General features: G+C 49.4%; 1 protein-coding gene across 7 annotated transcripts in view; it reads right to left on the reverse strand.

Moving 5' to 3' along the window:
- DOCK3 (dedicator of cytokinesis 3) overlaps positions 1 to 17,805 on the reverse strand; it is a 301,329-nt gene that overhangs the window by 24,912 nt on the left and 258,612 nt on the right. For 6 of the 7 annotated variants that reach the window (XM_037049608.1, XM_037049606.1, XM_037049604.1 and 3 more), the window contains 8 exons: positions 16,169 to 16,254; positions 13,876 to 13,902; positions 13,644 to 13,739; positions 10,697 to 10,757; positions 10,091 to 10,184; positions 7,861 to 8,009; positions 3,723 to 3,809; positions 2,213 to 2,317 (listed from right to left, as the gene is read on the reverse strand). In XM_037049608.1, coding sequence (XP_036905503.1) covers positions 2,213 to 2,317; positions 3,723 to 3,809; positions 7,861 to 8,009; positions 10,091 to 10,184; positions 10,697 to 10,757; positions 13,644 to 13,739; positions 13,876 to 13,902; positions 16,169 to 16,254 — 705 coding nt within the window. The remainder of the gene's footprint in view (positions 1 to 2,212; positions 2,318 to 3,722; positions 3,810 to 7,860; positions 8,010 to 10,090; positions 10,185 to 10,696; positions 10,758 to 13,643; positions 13,740 to 13,875; positions 13,903 to 16,168; positions 16,255 to 17,805) is intronic. The other variant, XM_037049605.1, reaches the window with a different exon arrangement.

The raw sequence follows: 17,805 nt of genomic DNA on the forward strand, positions 1-17,805 counted from the left end.
TCACATTTGTAAAGCAAGGCAAGCAGATGGTCCAGAGAAACCAAGCTGACAGAGCTCAGGTAATCCACGGCCTGTGTGTTCAGAGAAGATTCAGCCGAAGGAAGGCACGTATCATTGACCTTGAAGTGCACTGTGTGTTCCAAGTTTGCTCAGGCAAAAGCCCCAGCATGCCCACATGAGACAGAACTGGCTGCCGCTGCTCTGCACTTTGTCCCTGCCATCCGCAAGGCAGACAGCTACCTTCTGGGAAGAGCTGAGAGAAGGCGAGGCAGCATGTGGCTAGGCCAGGCTGATGTGCACGCATGAAACTCACTCCTAGGGACTGCTCTTTTATGTGGACACAGGTGGCATTTCTGAACACCCTTTGTTATTCTTCCTCCAATACTAGCCCTTGAAACCACATGTGAACATGCAGATGGTCCCTGTGAGCATTATCTGATGGCTCAGGTGCAGTTTCTATGCCAGGTCCCACTTGTCAGAACTGTCTGTGAACCCTGAGACACTGATGTGACCTGTCACATGAGCATGAGGGGTGGGAGCCAGGTTAAACAATGACAGAGACCTCCTGTTTGGCAGGGACAGAAATGGGGGATACTAGGTGTTGATTTTGCATCACACAGCCAAAGCAATTGTGTGTTGAGAGTAAAACCTGATTTACGATATACAAATTATGGGACCAAACAAGGAGAATAAAATGAAAATAAAGCATAATTTGCAAAGATGAAATGAGAAAGCAATAGGTTACAGGGCCAGAATCATTAGTTTGTCAAAGTACTTTCTGGAGCTGCTTTGGTTTCTCATGCCTGTAGAATTCCTTCCCCCTCTTCTTTTGACCCCCACCTCCATCACTGTAGAATGACCTGTGCTGATGGGGCTGTTTCTGAAATGCTGGGCTGGTGGCCACCAGAACGTGAAGGAGGCCCAGCCCTCCTGAGGAAGCCCTCCGCTCACTCATATTCTGCTACTCTGGTCGCTGCTGTGAAACGGGGTCGGTGCTTGCCCAGGGATCCAAACACGCAGCACGTGCTGGCCGCCCTAGTTCAGCATCACCAGTTTCGACAGAAAGCACTTTTCCTTTTCACCTAGGGGGACTGCTGCCCAGGAAATGTGCAAACTGACCTGCCTTACCTCTGAAATGTGGTTAGTCTGAGCGCTGTTGCCAGCAGCCTGGCTTTTTAAAGGAACATTAAGCCCATTTGAACTCTGATGTGATACTAAGCTTATTACTGCTCACTGACTAAAGTGCTTTTTCCAATAAGACAGGATCCCAAACATATCAAAGGGATTCTATGAACTTTCCCATCTGCTTGTTGAGACTTGTGGACACTGAACTCTAGTAAGATACTGGAACTGGGGCCAATTGGAGCTCATCTCAGGTCTCAACTGCACCCCCAGGGCCCTTTTATCAGCACAGATGCGCTGAGGTCACCTGAGAATGACAAACCCCATGGGCTACAGCCCACAGCCCAGGCTGACTCCCCCAGAGCCTCTGGATTATGCTGAATACATAGGAAAATCACAACTGTTCAACTGGTGTCAGGACTCCTATGCTCAGTCATTCCCCCTACTGTTCACACCCTCCACTGTTCACGTCCCAGCCCGCCTTCCAGGCAATGGTGGAGAGGAATGTCTGTCTTCATCCCAGAGAAATGGCTGCCTAGAAAAGGCTTTGTGCAGCCAAAGCTGTCCCACACCCCAGGATCAAAGGGGACCGTCCTCTGGGTTGACTCAAATAAACAGTTCTCAATTCTGGCTGCAAAGCCTATAGTGCAACCAGGGGAAAGAACCATCATCTTCAATGATGAACCCTAAAAGCCAGCCCATTGCTGAGGTCAGGGTTAGATTGGTGTCCTGTCTGGATGAGATAGTTCAATGGAAGATTCTAGGCACTGGAAGCGGAAGCTAGAAGGTTTCTAAACATACTTATGTGACATTCTCAGACCCTGGTCATTTCCTGCAAGAACTTGTTTGATTTGGTAAGAAAACCACCCTCACATTTCAGGTAGCTATAAAATAGCACAGCCCAGTAAAAGGGCCTAAAGTAGACAGCCAGTCCAGACATGCAAAGCCAAATGCCTTTTGTTGGCTGGTCAGTCCTTCCAAAAGAATTATTTGGTAGAACAGGAAAAAAGGGGGTGGGGGAAGGACAGCTTATAAATGAACGATGTGTAAAATTCGACCTAAGTTGTTGGGACTACCCGAATGGACTCACCCGAAGGAAGAAAGGAAACTTCCTGCCATAGAAGCCGACCCGAAAGAACTCAGGCTCCAAGCGCTGTTGCTCCATGATGTTGTCATAGTAGCTGGCTTCCATTTTCTGTGAAGGAGAAAGGCAGTTGCCTTCAGGTTGGCTTGACTGCTAGTATCCAAAGCAAGTCCGCCTGGGCCCAAGGAGACACTATCTTTTGTAAAGAGAACACAGCAACTTAGTCTACATGAGAGGTGAGCACCTAGCCACGACCAGCCCTCCTCAGGGAGCGGCAGGGTGGAAGAGTAGGCCCTATCCTCTTTCATCAGCACCTGATGACAGGGTGGAGAGGGGTCTACCCAGCAGCCCTAAGGGGCTGCCCTGCGTGTCTTTCCCAGTGGATGGACCTGGCTCCAGGGACACCCGGGCTTCCTGCACTTTGAGAGGCAAATGTTGAACATGTGTATTTAACACCTCACCCCGCCCTGGGTATTTCTGGTTTTGAATGGTACTACACCAACTGACCCCAGGCAAATGTTGCTTGTAGGGGGCTAACGGCAATTTTCAGCACCACTTTCTATCAGTCCAACTGTGTTGCTTTTTTTCATCTATCACATGACACAAGGGGCTAATAGAGCGAGGAACGCTCCTTTGCCAGCATCACCGGTACTAGTTTCAATTTGGGGATTTTAGACTTTAAAAGTTGGACTAGACTAACCATGATGTCTGCCATTTCCAAGGCTGGTAAGTTTTTTAGTCTTGACCAACCTCGCTTTACACCAGAAAAATCCAGTGGACTCTGACTGGGAAAACAGCTCTAATGTGTTCAACCAGCCCAGCTTGCCAGGAAGGAGAGGGCTTCAAAGACCAGTCGAGAAGCTCCTGTTCCAGAACCATGTCTACCCTGTATGCCGAATCCCGACTGGGACTGGGGAACATGGCAGAGCTGGCCGTACCACCAAGGGAGCAGGAGGGCGAGCTGAGACTGCTGATCTCTCTTTGCCAGTGAACTCAGCAGCTACCTTAATTCAGAAACCAGCACCAACAACCAAGAAAAATGTGGTGGACACCTTCAAAGTTCATGGGGCATTTTACTTAATTTCTAAATATTTTGCTTCAAAGAAGGGAATAAGAACGAGGTGCTTCAAAGTGATCACAAGCACAGCAGGGAAAGAGCTTACACAGTTTTCAGGTGAAGCAACCCAGCACAAAATCATTTTAGGAACAGATTCTTCACGAAGTTTAGCTGCCACCTGCCCCTTGGATCCCCCACCTTACCCGGCATACGCTGCTTCTCTCGTCCCCATGTGCCAGTGGCCCTTGGGGGCTGATCAGACCATCGTTTGTCAAGTGTTTTGGTTCCCCAGCCAAACCGCAAGGCTCTTGAAGGTAAAAACCTTGGCCTCTGCTCCTTAATGTCCATAGCACCAAACCAAAGGGCTGGGCCTGATGTAAATGCCCAGTCAGAAACTGACGCCAGGAGAGCCCCGACACCTCCAGTGAGTGCTGGGGTCGGGGAAGAGGCAGAACTCACCCGAATCCAGCTGAGGCTCTGATAATCGTAGAGGCTCTCGTACTGACACGCCAGCTCCCTGCACAGTGGGATTCCAAACTCCCAGCTCTGCATCGGAAACAGGAACAAGGCTTCAGCACCTCAGGCATCCTCGGAAGGGCCCAAGCCCACATCAAACACATCGGAGGGCACAACCAAAGACCTCCTGCAACTCATACATCACAAAGAACTTGAGCTCAAAGCCAATTTATGGAGCACAACACAAAGCACTCTGGCTTCTAGCTCAGGGCACGGCTTTCAGGTTTCTACTTAAAGTCCTCCATCTGTAGAAGGCCTTTCCCTGACTACCCTGTCAAAGACAGGCACTTCACATCTACTCATTACTTAGAAGTTATTTTATTTAAAAACAGTCTTTACATTTTTGCTGTATTACTCTCAGTTAGATGGCAAACTGCATGAGGGCAGGGACTCTGTTTGCTTGCTTTATCCTCAGAGCCTAGAACAGTAGTAGGCACGAGCAGGTCCTCAATATTTATTTAATGAGTCAATAAAGGAAACAATGGCTTTTAAATTAAGATTATTTAAGCTCAGAAACCTGACAACTTCCTTCACAGAAAGATTAAAAGTAGGCTTTAAATCTTAAAGCAGGCTTCAGATAACCCTTGCCTAGACAGGTCCCAGGTTGCTTCTGTGGTGTGGCTCCTGTTATGGTGAGAGGCCCAATGAGCAGGTGCCTAAGGAGGGCTGCCGTGGCCTTCACTAGGGGCAATATTGTCTATTTCTTCTTTTTTAACATAACGCTGTCTCTGTTGGTTAGATTGGGAACCACTAGTTTCCTTGATGTTTCAGCTAGCTTCTTCTCCTCAACATCTACATAGTAATTAAAGTTTTTATAGCATGGGGAATTTTAAACACGGAAAAATGGAACAGAAGAGTGAACCCCTAGGTACTCACCACTCGGCTTCAACAACAAACAACTCGTGACCAGTCTTGTATCACTCATGCCCCACCCACTGACTGACTGACTGACTCCTCTCTACAGTTTCTGAAGCAAATCTTATATAATTTCACCCACAAATATTTCAGTATGAATGTTCAAACAATAAAGACTATTTAAAAATACTGTTTGAAACAGCATCAGGGAGGACAACAGTATTTCATTTGGGTCTGTTTCCCAGAAAGAGCATATTATTTCCATCCTTTGAAGTGATTAATGCCATATGGATTGAAACTACAGGACCAATTAAAAAGATGGAAAAAAGAGCCCTGGCTGGTGTAGCTCAGTGGATTGAGCGCGGGCTTGTGAACCAGATGATCATGGTTCGATTCCCAGTCAGGGCACATGCCTGGGTTGCAGGCCAGTTCCCAGCAGGGGATGCACGAGAAGCAACCATACATTGATGTTTCTCTTCCTCTCTCCTTCCCTTCCCCTCTAAAGATAAATAAATAAAATAAAATATTTAAAAAAAAAGATGGAAAAAAGAGAGGATTTTTAACAGACCCTGACTCCCCACCCCACTACAATGGCCGCCTCAGGGAGCTAGAAAGCTTCCACTCTTACCCCCTCAGCTTCCAGGGGCACACATGGGCCCCTCCCTGGCTCCTAGTGCTGCTCATGCAGGTCTCAGTTAACAGCCCACAACGGGGCCTGCTTGGCAGGCAGTGGGCTACACAGCTGAGCTATGTGCAGAATTCTGGCCGCCTATCAAGAGTGCCCAGTGGAGAACTGCTCATTTAGGGACAAGGGCCCCATGCAGGGCTAAAGGAGCTCTGCCTGCTGATGGCAGCCCCCAGGGAAGCAGGATTTCTCCTGTCGTGGGATGGTGGGATCAGTACCTGCCTTCCTGGCATCTCTGCCCTAATTTGAAACCTTGCTGCTCTAAGCACCGCCCCCCCCCCATTATCTTTAGAGTAAGCCAGGACCAACATTTTTAAGATGATCTGCCAGTCCTGAGAGCTTGTGCTGGAAAACCGTTGGGTCTGGGGGCCTGAGAGCTGCCTCTAAATGCAGGTAGGGAACATGTTGCATCAACATCTAGCCTTTTTTCATGGTTTCCTTCCTCCAAAGGAGGCAAAGCGACTCTAAAACTCCCTGCCAGTGTCTGAAATTCCATCACTTCTACCAGCTCTGGCAAATATGTGCTTTTCCACATCCTTGTTACCCCCACCCCCACCTCCAACCCTGGCCCATCCCCCGGAATAGCAGAAAAGTTCACGGACTTCGGATCACTGTAGCCAAACTGGAAAACAAGGCAAATAAAGGAGCTCCAGGATATTGTTAGTTTTCCTGTAACAGCCAGGTTTTGCTTTTCTGAAACTATTAAAAAAAACCCAAAGAACCCTGAAAACTTTCCAGAAACTGGTTAGTCTTAATCACTGGTTCCATCACATCCTGAGGCAGAGAAACAGAAGTTGGACCATCTGTCTGAGCCCAAAAGAATGAATCTGATAAATACCCCTTTGAAGATGAGCTCATGCAAGGGCTCCCTGTGGGGTCTATACTTAGCAGAGAACCTGCACCCCAGCAGTTCACAGTATAGGCTGGAGGGTAGCAGTGGAGATTCCTGGGAAGGTGGCCTTCGGAGCCTCAGGTCCTTCTGCCCTTCCTGCTCAGCCAGCCCTCAGGCAGTCTCTGCATTTCATTCCCTTGTCCATAATAAGCTTTAAATATGCTTTTCTAATCACTACTTAGTGCAGGGTGGGGAGGGGACCCTTCATGCTCACACATCCCACTGTAGGCTCAGTCAGATTAGGATAACTTTGCTCTGCCCATTCTCTGCCCAGGGAAAGAGAGAACTAATATACTGAAAGCACTCATGCCTCCACACACCATGCTTATGCCATTTCCTCCAAGCTGGGAGGGCTTGCCCGGCCAGCGGGTAAGTGGCAGCTTTAGGTGGGCTATGTGCCAGGATCATAGGCCTAAAAGTACGCTGGCATGGAGCCCTATGTCCAGCCCTCAGCCAGCGAGGAGGCGGCTTTGGGCCCAGACAGTGCATCAGTCAGGTTTGTAACTGAGAACTGAGCATGACCACCTTTCTGCGCTGGGTTACATGAGAACTCCTGAGGTTTCAGAAAGGTTCTTGCTCATCAGTGTATCCCTTGCAGGGGTGAGTGTTTTTGACAAATACGGAAGTCTCCTATGTTCCAGAAAAACTGATATATGGGCAAAATTCATTAAGGTTTAATCAGGGGTGTCCAACCGGCAGCCCATGAGCCACATGCAGCCCAGGATGGCTATGAATGTGGCCCAATGCAAAACTGTAAATTTACTTAAAACATTATGAGTTTTTTTGTGTGTGTGATTACATGTCTCAACGTATTCAATGTGAGGCCCAAGACAATTCTTCCAGTGTGGAGCGGAGACGCCAAAAGGTTAGACAACCTTGGTTTAAATCTTTCCTTTTTTATCATGAAAAACTCGTTTGAAAAAAACAATTTCCATTTAAGTTAGGGGCTCAGCTACCATAGTTCCCCGAATGATCCTATTTCAGCCTTCAAAACAAACAAAGCTGAGTAATGAAAGAACACCTTCGATAAAGTTACACGCCCAGCCTTTCCAGTGCATGGGCCACAAGCCAAAGAGGTAGACGGGGGTGGGGGGTTGGGCACAAAGGGCCCACCAGGAGCTCTGCGAGGGGTGGAAGCACGACAGCTGGGCAAGGAGGCCTGAACCAATGCTGAGCATGCCTGCCAGCCCCACAGCACGGGGCCTGGCGGTGGGCAACCCAACGAGGAAGAGAAGCCTAGGCTGTGCCGTGAGGAAGAGACATGCAAGACAAGAGCAGGCACCAGGGAGAGGCAGCACAGGGCTCCTTAGGCTAGGGTTCAAATCCATTCGTTTTCACAGCTCATTTTCCATGGCAGATTAGGAAGCCACATCTAGTAAACAGAAGTGGGCCCAGGAGCCCCGCTGTGGGAACATTAGCATTTATAGATGTGCAAAGCTGGTATGTGGAGTTACCTCTTACACCCCCAATCTGGAACTGGCTTCCAAGTTACAGAATCAGCCCTTTCTCCCCGCTCCTGCCCCTGCTCCCAGAGAAAATCATGCCGCCTCCAGATCTGATGCACACACCTGGACACCCACCCACTCACCACCCACACAGCACCAGTGCAGCAGAAGCTGAGGGCTGGAAGGCTTGCCTAATGACCCTACCTTGCCTTTGTTGAAGTAGTGGATGATCTTGCGGCACAGACCCTCTCTCCGCTGCCACTCCGTCTGAGGCGGGTAGTGGAGGAATTCCCGCAGAGGCCGCTCCTCCCACCGCAGCAGCTCACAGTAGAGGAGCAGAGTGAACGCTGCCTCTGTGGGGACAGGCGATGCAGGGGTCCGGGACCGGGCAGCACACCGGGGCAAAGCACGTGCAGCCCAGGTCAGGGACATTGGATACCAAAGGTGAGACAGAGCTGCCTAGCCAGCCAACAACCCTTGACAACAGCACGAAGGAGCCACGTATCCTGGGAGACGCCTTCCCGCAGCCTGGCCGCTTGTCCTGGGCCCCAGACGATGTACGGCCCAGCTCCCTGAGGATCCCTGCGCATGCTGCCCTGCGCTGGCAGACACAGGCATGCCAGAGAGAGCTCCTGGGTTCTTTGCTCAGATGACTAGAACTTCCTTTTCAGGCTTAGCAGAACTAGCTCTTAGAAGTGAGCACTGACCCCGAGGCCAGCCTCAAGGCCTTTACCTTCACTTTCTTATCCAGCATAGCCTTGGGAACGACCCTCTCTCCTCATCTCTACTGATTCTAAAAGGACCAGAGAGAGGAAGTGTGACTGGTGCTGTGTGGTGGACCTGGAGCTAGAAGCTCCATTCCTGGAGGAACCTAAAGTTGATGCTAGACCCAGGGAAGACACCCAGCAACACCTTACCCTATAAGTGGAACGGTCAGAGAAGGTTATATAACACAGCAGCTAAATCTCCAAATTCCAAGGAATGAGTCACACTGAATTCCAGCTGCTGCTCAGGGTCCTCACTTCATTGTCTACGCTTTCCTATTCTATTCACTCATTTTTAGGGGCTCATCTCCTCTTGGAAAGTTAATTAGTTCTAGCATCTGTGTGGACTTCGAGGCCCTACTCAGGTCTGTTCCCCAGGACTATGAAGCACCTCTTTTCTGATTGTTCTGTGACCCACTCCCAGTTTTGGCCCCGCCCACTGGCTTGCAGAGGCCCCTGCTGCTCTTCAGCCTGGCCCCTCTACCTGTCCTCTGGCCACTGGACCTCCTGCCCAGGTATGCACACGCACCCTCGCCGGATCTGGAAAGCCCTGTCTCAGGGGGACAAGCCTCTGAGGCACTCAAGGCCTGCCTCTGGAGCTTAGGAAACAATACATTCTTTCCAAATGTCACTCCTGAAGCCACCAGAAACAGCCTCCACCCCTTCTCTGTCCACATCTGTGACCCAGCCTCTCAGCCATGGCCCTCCAGTTTAGTACACGCTGCTACTGAGGCACGGGATTTATCAGTCCATCACCCCACTGCCTTCTTTGGGAGTTCCTGGAAGCATGAGTAGAAGTGGACGCAGAACATGGCAGAGTCAGCCCAGCCATCATTCAAGTCTCGTCAAGCTCTGTTGTCAGAGCACAGATGCTCTGTTTGGCATCTATGCCAAACACTTGGACAGCTAGAGATAAAAAAAATTCTGTGTTTCAATAAATCCATCTAATTCTAATAATGTTTGTGGATAATAGCTTGAATTTCCTGATCTAGCACACATATTTAAGTTCTGTGGTCCAAGGGCTAGGATGGAGGGGCCGATCACCACAGTGAGAAGGTTACTATTTGGGGGAAACTATGGCTCAAGGCGATCAGGCAGGACTCCTGACTCCTGTGTGATAGGCACACTGAAATGCTTTTGGACGTATCCTGTTAGAGAAGGCCTCAGTAATACACTGAATTGTGGAAGGGCCCGTCAGAGGGCCCTCTCCAGACTCTTCTTTGGGAGTGCAATGCGGGCTGCTGTGTCGTTGGAGGGAAGAGCCTAGGCTGCAAGGCACGTCTGCTGGCGGGTTCGAGTTCCCGGAGTCCAAGGGTGGACTTAGAGAGGCACTGTGCATTAGAGATGGTGAGTTCAGGGTGCTCTGAGCCTGGCACACCAGAACTTGGAAGTCCCTCAGGAGGCCTCAGAGAGGGTGAAGAGGAGGCAAGGAGAATGGAACAGCAGCCTCAGGCAGCAGGAGACAAGGCACAAGGCATAAGCGGAAGTTCGCCTGCTTTCTCCACCACATGTCACAAAGCAGTTGAGGGAGAGGAGAAGGGCGAGGGGCAGCAAGGCCCCAACACTGCGCTAACATCTGGCAGACAGCAGTCCAGAACCCTTTCTCTGCCAGCCGTGCACAACGCCGAGCCTGTCCTCTCCAGGAAGTATGGCTCCCCCCTCCCACTCACCTGTGTAGTTCTCAGCCTGCAAATGCATGTCACAAAGTTTATGGATGTAGCGAATATACATCTCCTCTTTGTTAATCTCTGACTTGTAAAAGTTCTGTAAGAGAGAAGGAAATGCACATAAAGATGGGAGAGGCTGCCACCTGTGGAGGCCATACCTGAGATCCAGGCAGCTGGCCACAGCTCTCGTGTGCTGGGTAGGCCGTGGAGGCAGCCCACACCAGGAAGGGAAAGGACCCACCAGAAGGCACAGCTGCTTAGGGTGAAGCCACCGGTGGATCTGCAGGAGCCCTGAGTGCCGAGGGAGAAAAGGGGTGCCAGTGCAGCCCGGGGGCCAGGGCAAGCCAGGGTTAGGGTACGTCAGGGATGGTGGGGCCTTGCCAACAGGACAGGCTAGAGCTCTATCCAAAGAGGAGTTCATTTCACTCCATTCCCAAGTGGGAATGTGACTGAAGAGCGGTAGACCTCCAAGGTGCCAATAATGGAGCTGATGTCCTAACTCAGACTCTTAGGCTTGTGGCTGCGTACTGTAGGAAGGCCACGCCAATTGCAGGGCAGGACAGAACTGACTCTTCTAGGCAACAGGAGGAAGGGCCCATGTCCTCTCACCATCAGGTTAACTGTGCAGCCGATCTTCTTATTCTCCGTTTCCTCTCCTTTCATGCAATCCCTGGAAGGGAGAGTGTAGATGAGAAGCAGTCCTGTATTCTGGGACAACACAGAACTGCAGTGTCACTGAGGCATTAGTGTGACCCAATGCTGGATTGGGCTGTTTTCCAACTGGAGCTGCTTCCCCTGATGTCTCCCCCTGGATGAGCAGGGAAGACTCTTCTGAAAGAGGCTTTTGAAGCACCTATCTGGCTGTGGCTATGTGCAGTGGGCTGGCTGTGCCTAGACCAGTGGCTGGGCAACCCTCAGTGTGACAGGGGGGGCCTGGAAAAGGAAGGCTCCATGACCTCCAGCTGCCTCTTCCAGGGGGGGATTCCAAAAGAACCCCAAGGGCCTGGCAACCCTAGCTCTGTCCATCTGTTCCAGGGCACTAAGAATACCTTTCCATGGCTTTGCTGTCTAACCTGGGAAATGCACATCCGTGCATTTTCAAAAACCAATGAGCGTTTTTGTATCCAACACAAAATGTCTGGGATTCGTGCAGAAGTTGAAGATATTAACACAAGAGTTAAAGAGGTACTTCTCTAAGTACCTAAGGTCCATACCAATATAAAACTGAGTTTCATACTATAGGTTCAAGTCATCCTGGAGTGCTATGCATTGATTACTTGTATAATCAGTGTGTGTGTATATACATACACATATATACACCCATATGTATATGTACATATATATATATATATATATATATATATATATATATATATGTATGTATACGTACATATATACTAGCTTTCAACAGCTATTTTCTTATTAACTTCTCGCTGAACTAAACTGCACTGGGGTAAAAGAGACTTCCTTGGTTCCTGCATAACCTTCCTGTAAGTTTATCCAATCAATCAACATGTACTATAAACCTGCCAGGGACTATCACGGCTCCATGCAGGGAACCAGGGAAGTAAGGACAAGGGGTTCCTGTCCTCAAGGAGCTGGCTCTCTCCTGCTGAGTGAGTCAAACTGAGTGACAAATGATCATCATCCAAAGTGATCCACGCTCTGAAAGAGGTCCGTGGGGACAACTGGCTAAGCTCCTGGCTGGGAAAGCCCCCTGGTGGGGGCGGAAAGCCGCTTAGAAGGACACACAGCAGAGAAGCCTGAAGGGAAGATTGCGCGGGGGAACAACATGGATGAGGAGCTAGGGCATGGCTCTGGAGTCAGATAGGTCTGGGTTCAAATCCTGGCAATGGCACTTCCCACCAATAGTGTTTCATCACTGGTAAAAAGGATCACCCTTCAGGGCTGCTTACGATATTAGAGACAATGTGTGTAAAGCACAAAGCATGTGGCACAGTTTTCATAAATGGGAGCGTTATCAGCATCATGGTGCTTCCTTTTGTGTTCGCAAGGAACGACACTGGGAGGCTGGAGAGCGGGACACGGGTACTGGGGACCGGTAGGAGACAGGGCCAGAGAGGTGGGCAAAGGCCAGTTTATGAAGAGCCTTTGATAGCACGCAAAAGAGGGTGAACTTTTTGTTGTAGGTACCATCACTGAGACAAGAAATGGAGGAGAACGAACTCGGTTTTGGCCATGAGTTTGAGTTATCTGTGCAAGTAGGTAGAGAAATCAAACAGCTAGAACTAGGCCCTGGAGCCTAAGAAAGTAATTCCTGTTCTTTCTAACAGGCCACAGTGAAGAAGGCCAACCCTCATTAAATGTTGTAGTCAGGAGGAGAGCAAGAGTTTGCTCCCTGGACGATGGCATGTGCAGGAAAAGCAAGGGCTACGGCACCAACAAGTAAGTCCTCAGGTTCTACGAGGGACTCCCCAAAGGCCCCTGTGACCTTAGAAGGCCCAGGAACAATGGCCTGAAGCTCACACAGGCATAACTGTGCTATAGGAAGAGGGGAAGCTCAAGGTGCGAGCACTTTTCTCATGAATTCCATTTCCATATCAGCCCAGTGCTCTGGGCACCTGAGTCTTCTGCAGAGCAGAAGTCTTGGCACAGCGACACCTCCTATTCAGCAGCAACTGGTGGTGGCCTAAACTTGCTCTCACTTCCGGATCCATGGGTTGAACATACTTCCCCTTGGCACTTCCATGTCCTACAGCACAGAGGAGACAACTACTGCTTGGGGCTGGGTTTCCTCTTTTATTCCCCCTCCTTCCTTATCATCTTCCTCAAGGTTCCAAAAGGCAACCCTAAACCACCACACCTGAACCCTCCTGAGAGAATAGCAGAGGCTCTAGTGGCAATTTCACGGTCACTCGTGAAAAGCCTAATTGAAAAGCCAGGAAATGACTGAGAAAGCAGGTTTTCATGAAAAAACTAATTTCACATGAACTCTCAAGCTGAAAAGAATGTAAAGATCTCTGAGCTCACTCACGGTCTGCTTCCTTCAATCTGTTCACGGCCAGGACCAAAGGACAGAAATAAACAGACTTCTGGCAATGAATGCAGGCATGGAAAAATGAGGTCCCTAGACAACGGAAAAGCCAACTGAAAGCCCTTCTGGGTCACACTTCTGTACAAGGCAGCACTTCTCCACCCATGTGCCATGTGGCTCTGAGGAGGGGCTACGTTAAGGAGCTACAGTTATTCTCTGCCTTGTTCTGGAGACTAGAGTCAGCTTTCCTCTCCCTGCCTGCTGTGTCCCTTCCTCTGAACGGAAAGCCAGGTGGCTGCATGTCCTGGGATGTCCCCTGGGAATGTATACCCACATATCGGGAGGTATCCCAGGAATTAAGTCTCTCTCTCCCCTTCCCCCTCTTCCTCAGCCCCCACCCTTGGCCATCAGTAAATTCTGAATAACTGGTGATGGTACCCAATGCCAAAATAGTCTAACCCTTCAAGGGCACATGGTCTCAGCTTTAAGGGTTAAAGGATGTCCTTGCTGGAAAGAGTAATCTGACCTGAGAGGGGATCAGGTAGGTGCCTGAGAAGATACCTGTAGTCAAGAAGGCGTTCCATGAGGCGGGTGACTGAGGTCACAAAGGAAATGCCAGTCTCGCGCCATGTTTCCTGTTCAACCTTCTCCAGTAAGCTATGTGTGGGAGGGTGAGGGAAACAAACATGATACACAATTCGTGAGTCTTCTCTGGGCACTAGAGAGAGATCCTAGAGCCCATGGGGCCTGTGATGCATCTGGAGACGGCAGACTTACCGCATTGCAGTCTTACCTGGGGTAGGGCCCAAACAGCTGGGTTCTACTCCATGCAGCAGAAAGCAACAATAAGGCAATTACTGAACTGGCAACAACAAATGAACATCTCTTCCATTTTCCTGTACAAGAGCCTTAGAATGCCACTGAACTAAGGGAGGAGTTTCAAAGCCACAGCCCCTTTCAGTGTACACTGTGAGATCTGTTCTGAAGAAGTAGCTGAATTAAAAGTCCACCGAGCATTGGTTGGATTTGGCTTTGTCAACTGGCCGACTACCTCCATCACTGCTTAGAGTTGCCCTCAGCAAAACAAGGGAATCTAGGGAAAGATTCCTGGCTATCTCAACTGCCACCTGTAGGGCCCAGTGTGAGACCCCCCAGGAGCTACACTGGCTATTTCTACTGTCAGGGGATGCTCCTGTGCAAAATGTGCTGGAGCCAAGAGCTAAACGCCCAGGTCCTCTTCTCACTCACCAGCCCCATGCTCCTGCTGCCTCGGGGAAGCATCTGGCTTCTCCAAAGAGCCTGGCTTCTCAGATCCTCTACCTTCCCACAGGTTTCTCTCAACTCCTTTCCAGACTGTCCCTAGCTCCTAAGTTCATAAAAAGTCACTCAAATTGGAAGGCCCAGCTAGGGTCACACCACTGGGGACTCACACCCATAGCCTAGCAGCTGTCAATGCTGCTACGACAATGACTGTCTACCCTGCACCAAACCAAGGCTTCTGGGAAAGCGAGGGTTTCCCATGTGACTCATGTCACTAGAAGAGAAGGTGGGACCATCGGCTTTGGCCCCTGATCCACATGGGAAAAGCCACCACGTCAGCATTCTCCAAACTGTGTCCTAAGAGCTCTGCTGGCCTGGGCGACTGGGGGAGCTCTTCCGTGAGCACACAAGCACAGGAAGTGCTAATCACAACACCCTCCTTTTGGAGATTTTTTACATCTTTCTGCACATTAAAGGCAGAGAAATCCTAGCTACGGAGACCTGTTCAATTTTGTTCAGTTGAATCTTTCCTAAACTGATCAGCCAGCACACCCACCATCTTCTCCAAAACACAAACTGGGAAATGCTGCTCCATGTCATCAGTGGCTCTCAGTTCTGAGACAGGACTTTAGAGGGGTTTATGAAACACTATTTGGTCAGGTAATTAGTAATTACAAGTTATTTTGTGCTTCTCCTTTTGTAGTAAAGTCATCTGTTAGTGGTTTAAGGAGAGAATTCTCTGCCTGACTTCCACAATTAGAAACAGCTTCAGCTAAAAGAGAAATGCTAAAAGATGGATTCATTCTCACAAAATATAATTACTTAAACTTCAAGTAAATAAATCAACATTTTATTGTGTGACTCATCAGGGAACAAAGTGGGCGTGGTAGACAGATCTCTCCCTCCTAAACCAGAAGATCTGCACCCCCCCACCCCCACCCCCAGCTGCTTCCTACTGGCTGTGCAGCTGGGGGCCTGCCATTCATCAGGACAATATCTGCCCTGCCTGCCTCAAAGGTGTGTTGTGAGGATAAAACAGGAAATGTCAACATATTCTGTACTGTGCAAAGTTCTAAGCAAATGTACAGTATTATTCCTGGAAAAGTATGGTACAGGTTTGTCTTCAATATGGCACTAAAATGAAATCTCAAAGCTGGAAAAGAGTGATATGGCAGGAGACTATAAAGACGTAAATGTCTTAAGGTTTTATTTCTTAGAAAAATAAAACACCCAACATGTCTGTCTGTCTGGGAGGACCCCAGCTTTCCCGAATTCCTCCCTTGGGAATTAGCCCTGTGTCAAATCCTGTAAGGTCTCTTGGCCTCCATGAACTCAAGACGGAGGCCACGAGTGGTGGACCTGGGAGACCCCTGACGTCATTCAGCACAACCACCCTGTTTCACAAACAGGGAAACTGGCCTGGAGAGGGGATATAACTTGTTCAGGGCACTAAATCCATGTTGATATTTTTGAAGCTGATTGTACAATCTTACAGCCCTGAGCCCTCACTGAGTCCCCATAGGCGACTTGCCCAACTGGATTCAGCACATGCTATGAAGACATATAATGATCCTTTTCCTATCAGCAAATGTAGGAGCGCGGAGTGATCATCTGTCAACTATGGCTATCTCTGAGAGAGCTTGCTGTCATGATGCCACTTTCTGTACTGACAAAAGGTGCTCACCGCTACTGCTAGGAACAACCCAGGTCTCTCCTGAAATGCACCCTGCCCCCAGGCCTTCCCAGCATGGGTTCTACCCCTCCCCTTCGTGGGCCCGCTTCACCCCCTCCCCCAGTGTTGGGTGCCTGGGGCTGAAGCATCTTACAGCAGTCCGAAGAGCTCCCTGTAGCTCTCGTCACCTTTCCCTTCCGACACCATGCTGTCCAGCTTGTCAATCAGCTCGGCCTCCACCTAGAGGGAAGCAGAGACTTTATAAACCGGAGCTGACCCTGAGCTAGGTGAGGGTGGTGAGGAACTGCTTCCTGTTTTGTCCTTGCACCAAATAAATGCCAGGGAAGGCAGGAGCTCACCCACAGCCCCGAGAAGCCACCCTGCCTCTCTGAGCCAGGGAGACCTCCCACTCCAGTGGCTGGAAAGAGTTGGAACTTAACAATTCTCAGATACTTTTTCCCAGTTAGGGGCAAAACATAAGGACTTCCTGGAGAGAAAAGTATTATGAATCCAAAGAGGCCTTTGTCAAAGTTTTTTCTCTCTTAAAAAATGTTCATTCAAAAGAATTTGTGTGTATAAAACACATTCGGTTAGAACTTTACCCTCTATTCAGCCAGTTACAAAGAAGTGAAGCAGGGGCTGGTCCCTACTTGGACTGCCATTGGGCTGGGTCAAGGGAGAGGTACTTCCTTCAGAGGGTCTCCTGCAGGACAGAGGGCTCCACCTGTCTGTCCCCATTTGAAGGGGACCTGAAGCCCTCGGGTCACCAACGGGACACCTGCATTTGTTACTGCATCCCTAAACTGCAAGGAGAAATAGTGCACGTGTTACCACTGCCCCACCTGATCTGCAGTGTCACCGCTGCCCCACCTGATCTGCAAGGCTTCCAGCAGTGCTCGGCCACTTTTCTAACAGGCTTCATTGGGGTGCTGTGAGGTGAGACATCCAACCCTTCATCATCCTTGAAAATGCGGCACTGTAGTGTTACTACATACACGTGTCACACAAGCAAAACGTGGTATGGATGCACTTAACAGTGAAATGTAAGAGAAGCATTTTCTTACTCTGCACAGGGCCAAAGGGTCCTAAGGCAATGAACTAATAAAAGGACAACTGAATTAGGAAATCCATTGAGGGCAGCCATGTTTTCTGGAATCCCATTAGCAGAGAACAGGAGAGTCTGCTACATGGCCAGGATGGGGACAGTCACACAATTGTGGGGAGGCAGCAATCCGTGTTTCAACAAGCCTCCAGGTGGTTCTGTTGCCCATTCAAATGTTAGAACTTCTGTATTAGGCAAAGAAGCTGGTACTGGAAGGCTATGAGAGAGCTACTTCATCACCCTCTGCAGTGCTGATGAAGGAAAAAGTTAGAAGTTGAAAAATCCAAAACAGGGGATGCTGAAGACCCATGCACACAAAACCAATGGCCTTTAGTCAAATGGAATGGTAAGGTCTTCAACTCTGTCCTGTTCAGGTTTGAGGAATTGCTTTTGTTTATGGCACTGATATTCCTGAAGTGACACCTTGTTATTCATTCATTCAACAGGCACTTTTCCTGTTATATAACCAGCTGTCTACTTCTGGACAAAACATTTACTTCTTTAAGTCCAGGTTTCCTCATTTGTGGGACGGTAATGGTGGTTAACACCTTTCTTCAATTCCCCGTGTCCTAGCTCTTGGGAAGTGCTCAGTGATTTTCATCTCCATGAACCCACCCTGTCCCAGACACTGTGCTGGGTTCTAAGAAATAAAAGCACAAGAAACAGTGCTCATTCCCAACAGCTCATTG

This window comes from Sturnira hondurensis, unplaced genomic scaffold (assembly GCF_014824575.4).
Source record: "Sturnira hondurensis isolate 20B ecotype Veracruz unplaced genomic scaffold, ASM1482457v3 Scaffold0006496, whole genome shotgun sequence".
NCBI lineage: Eukaryota > Metazoa > Chordata > Mammalia > Chiroptera > Phyllostomidae > Sturnira > Sturnira hondurensis.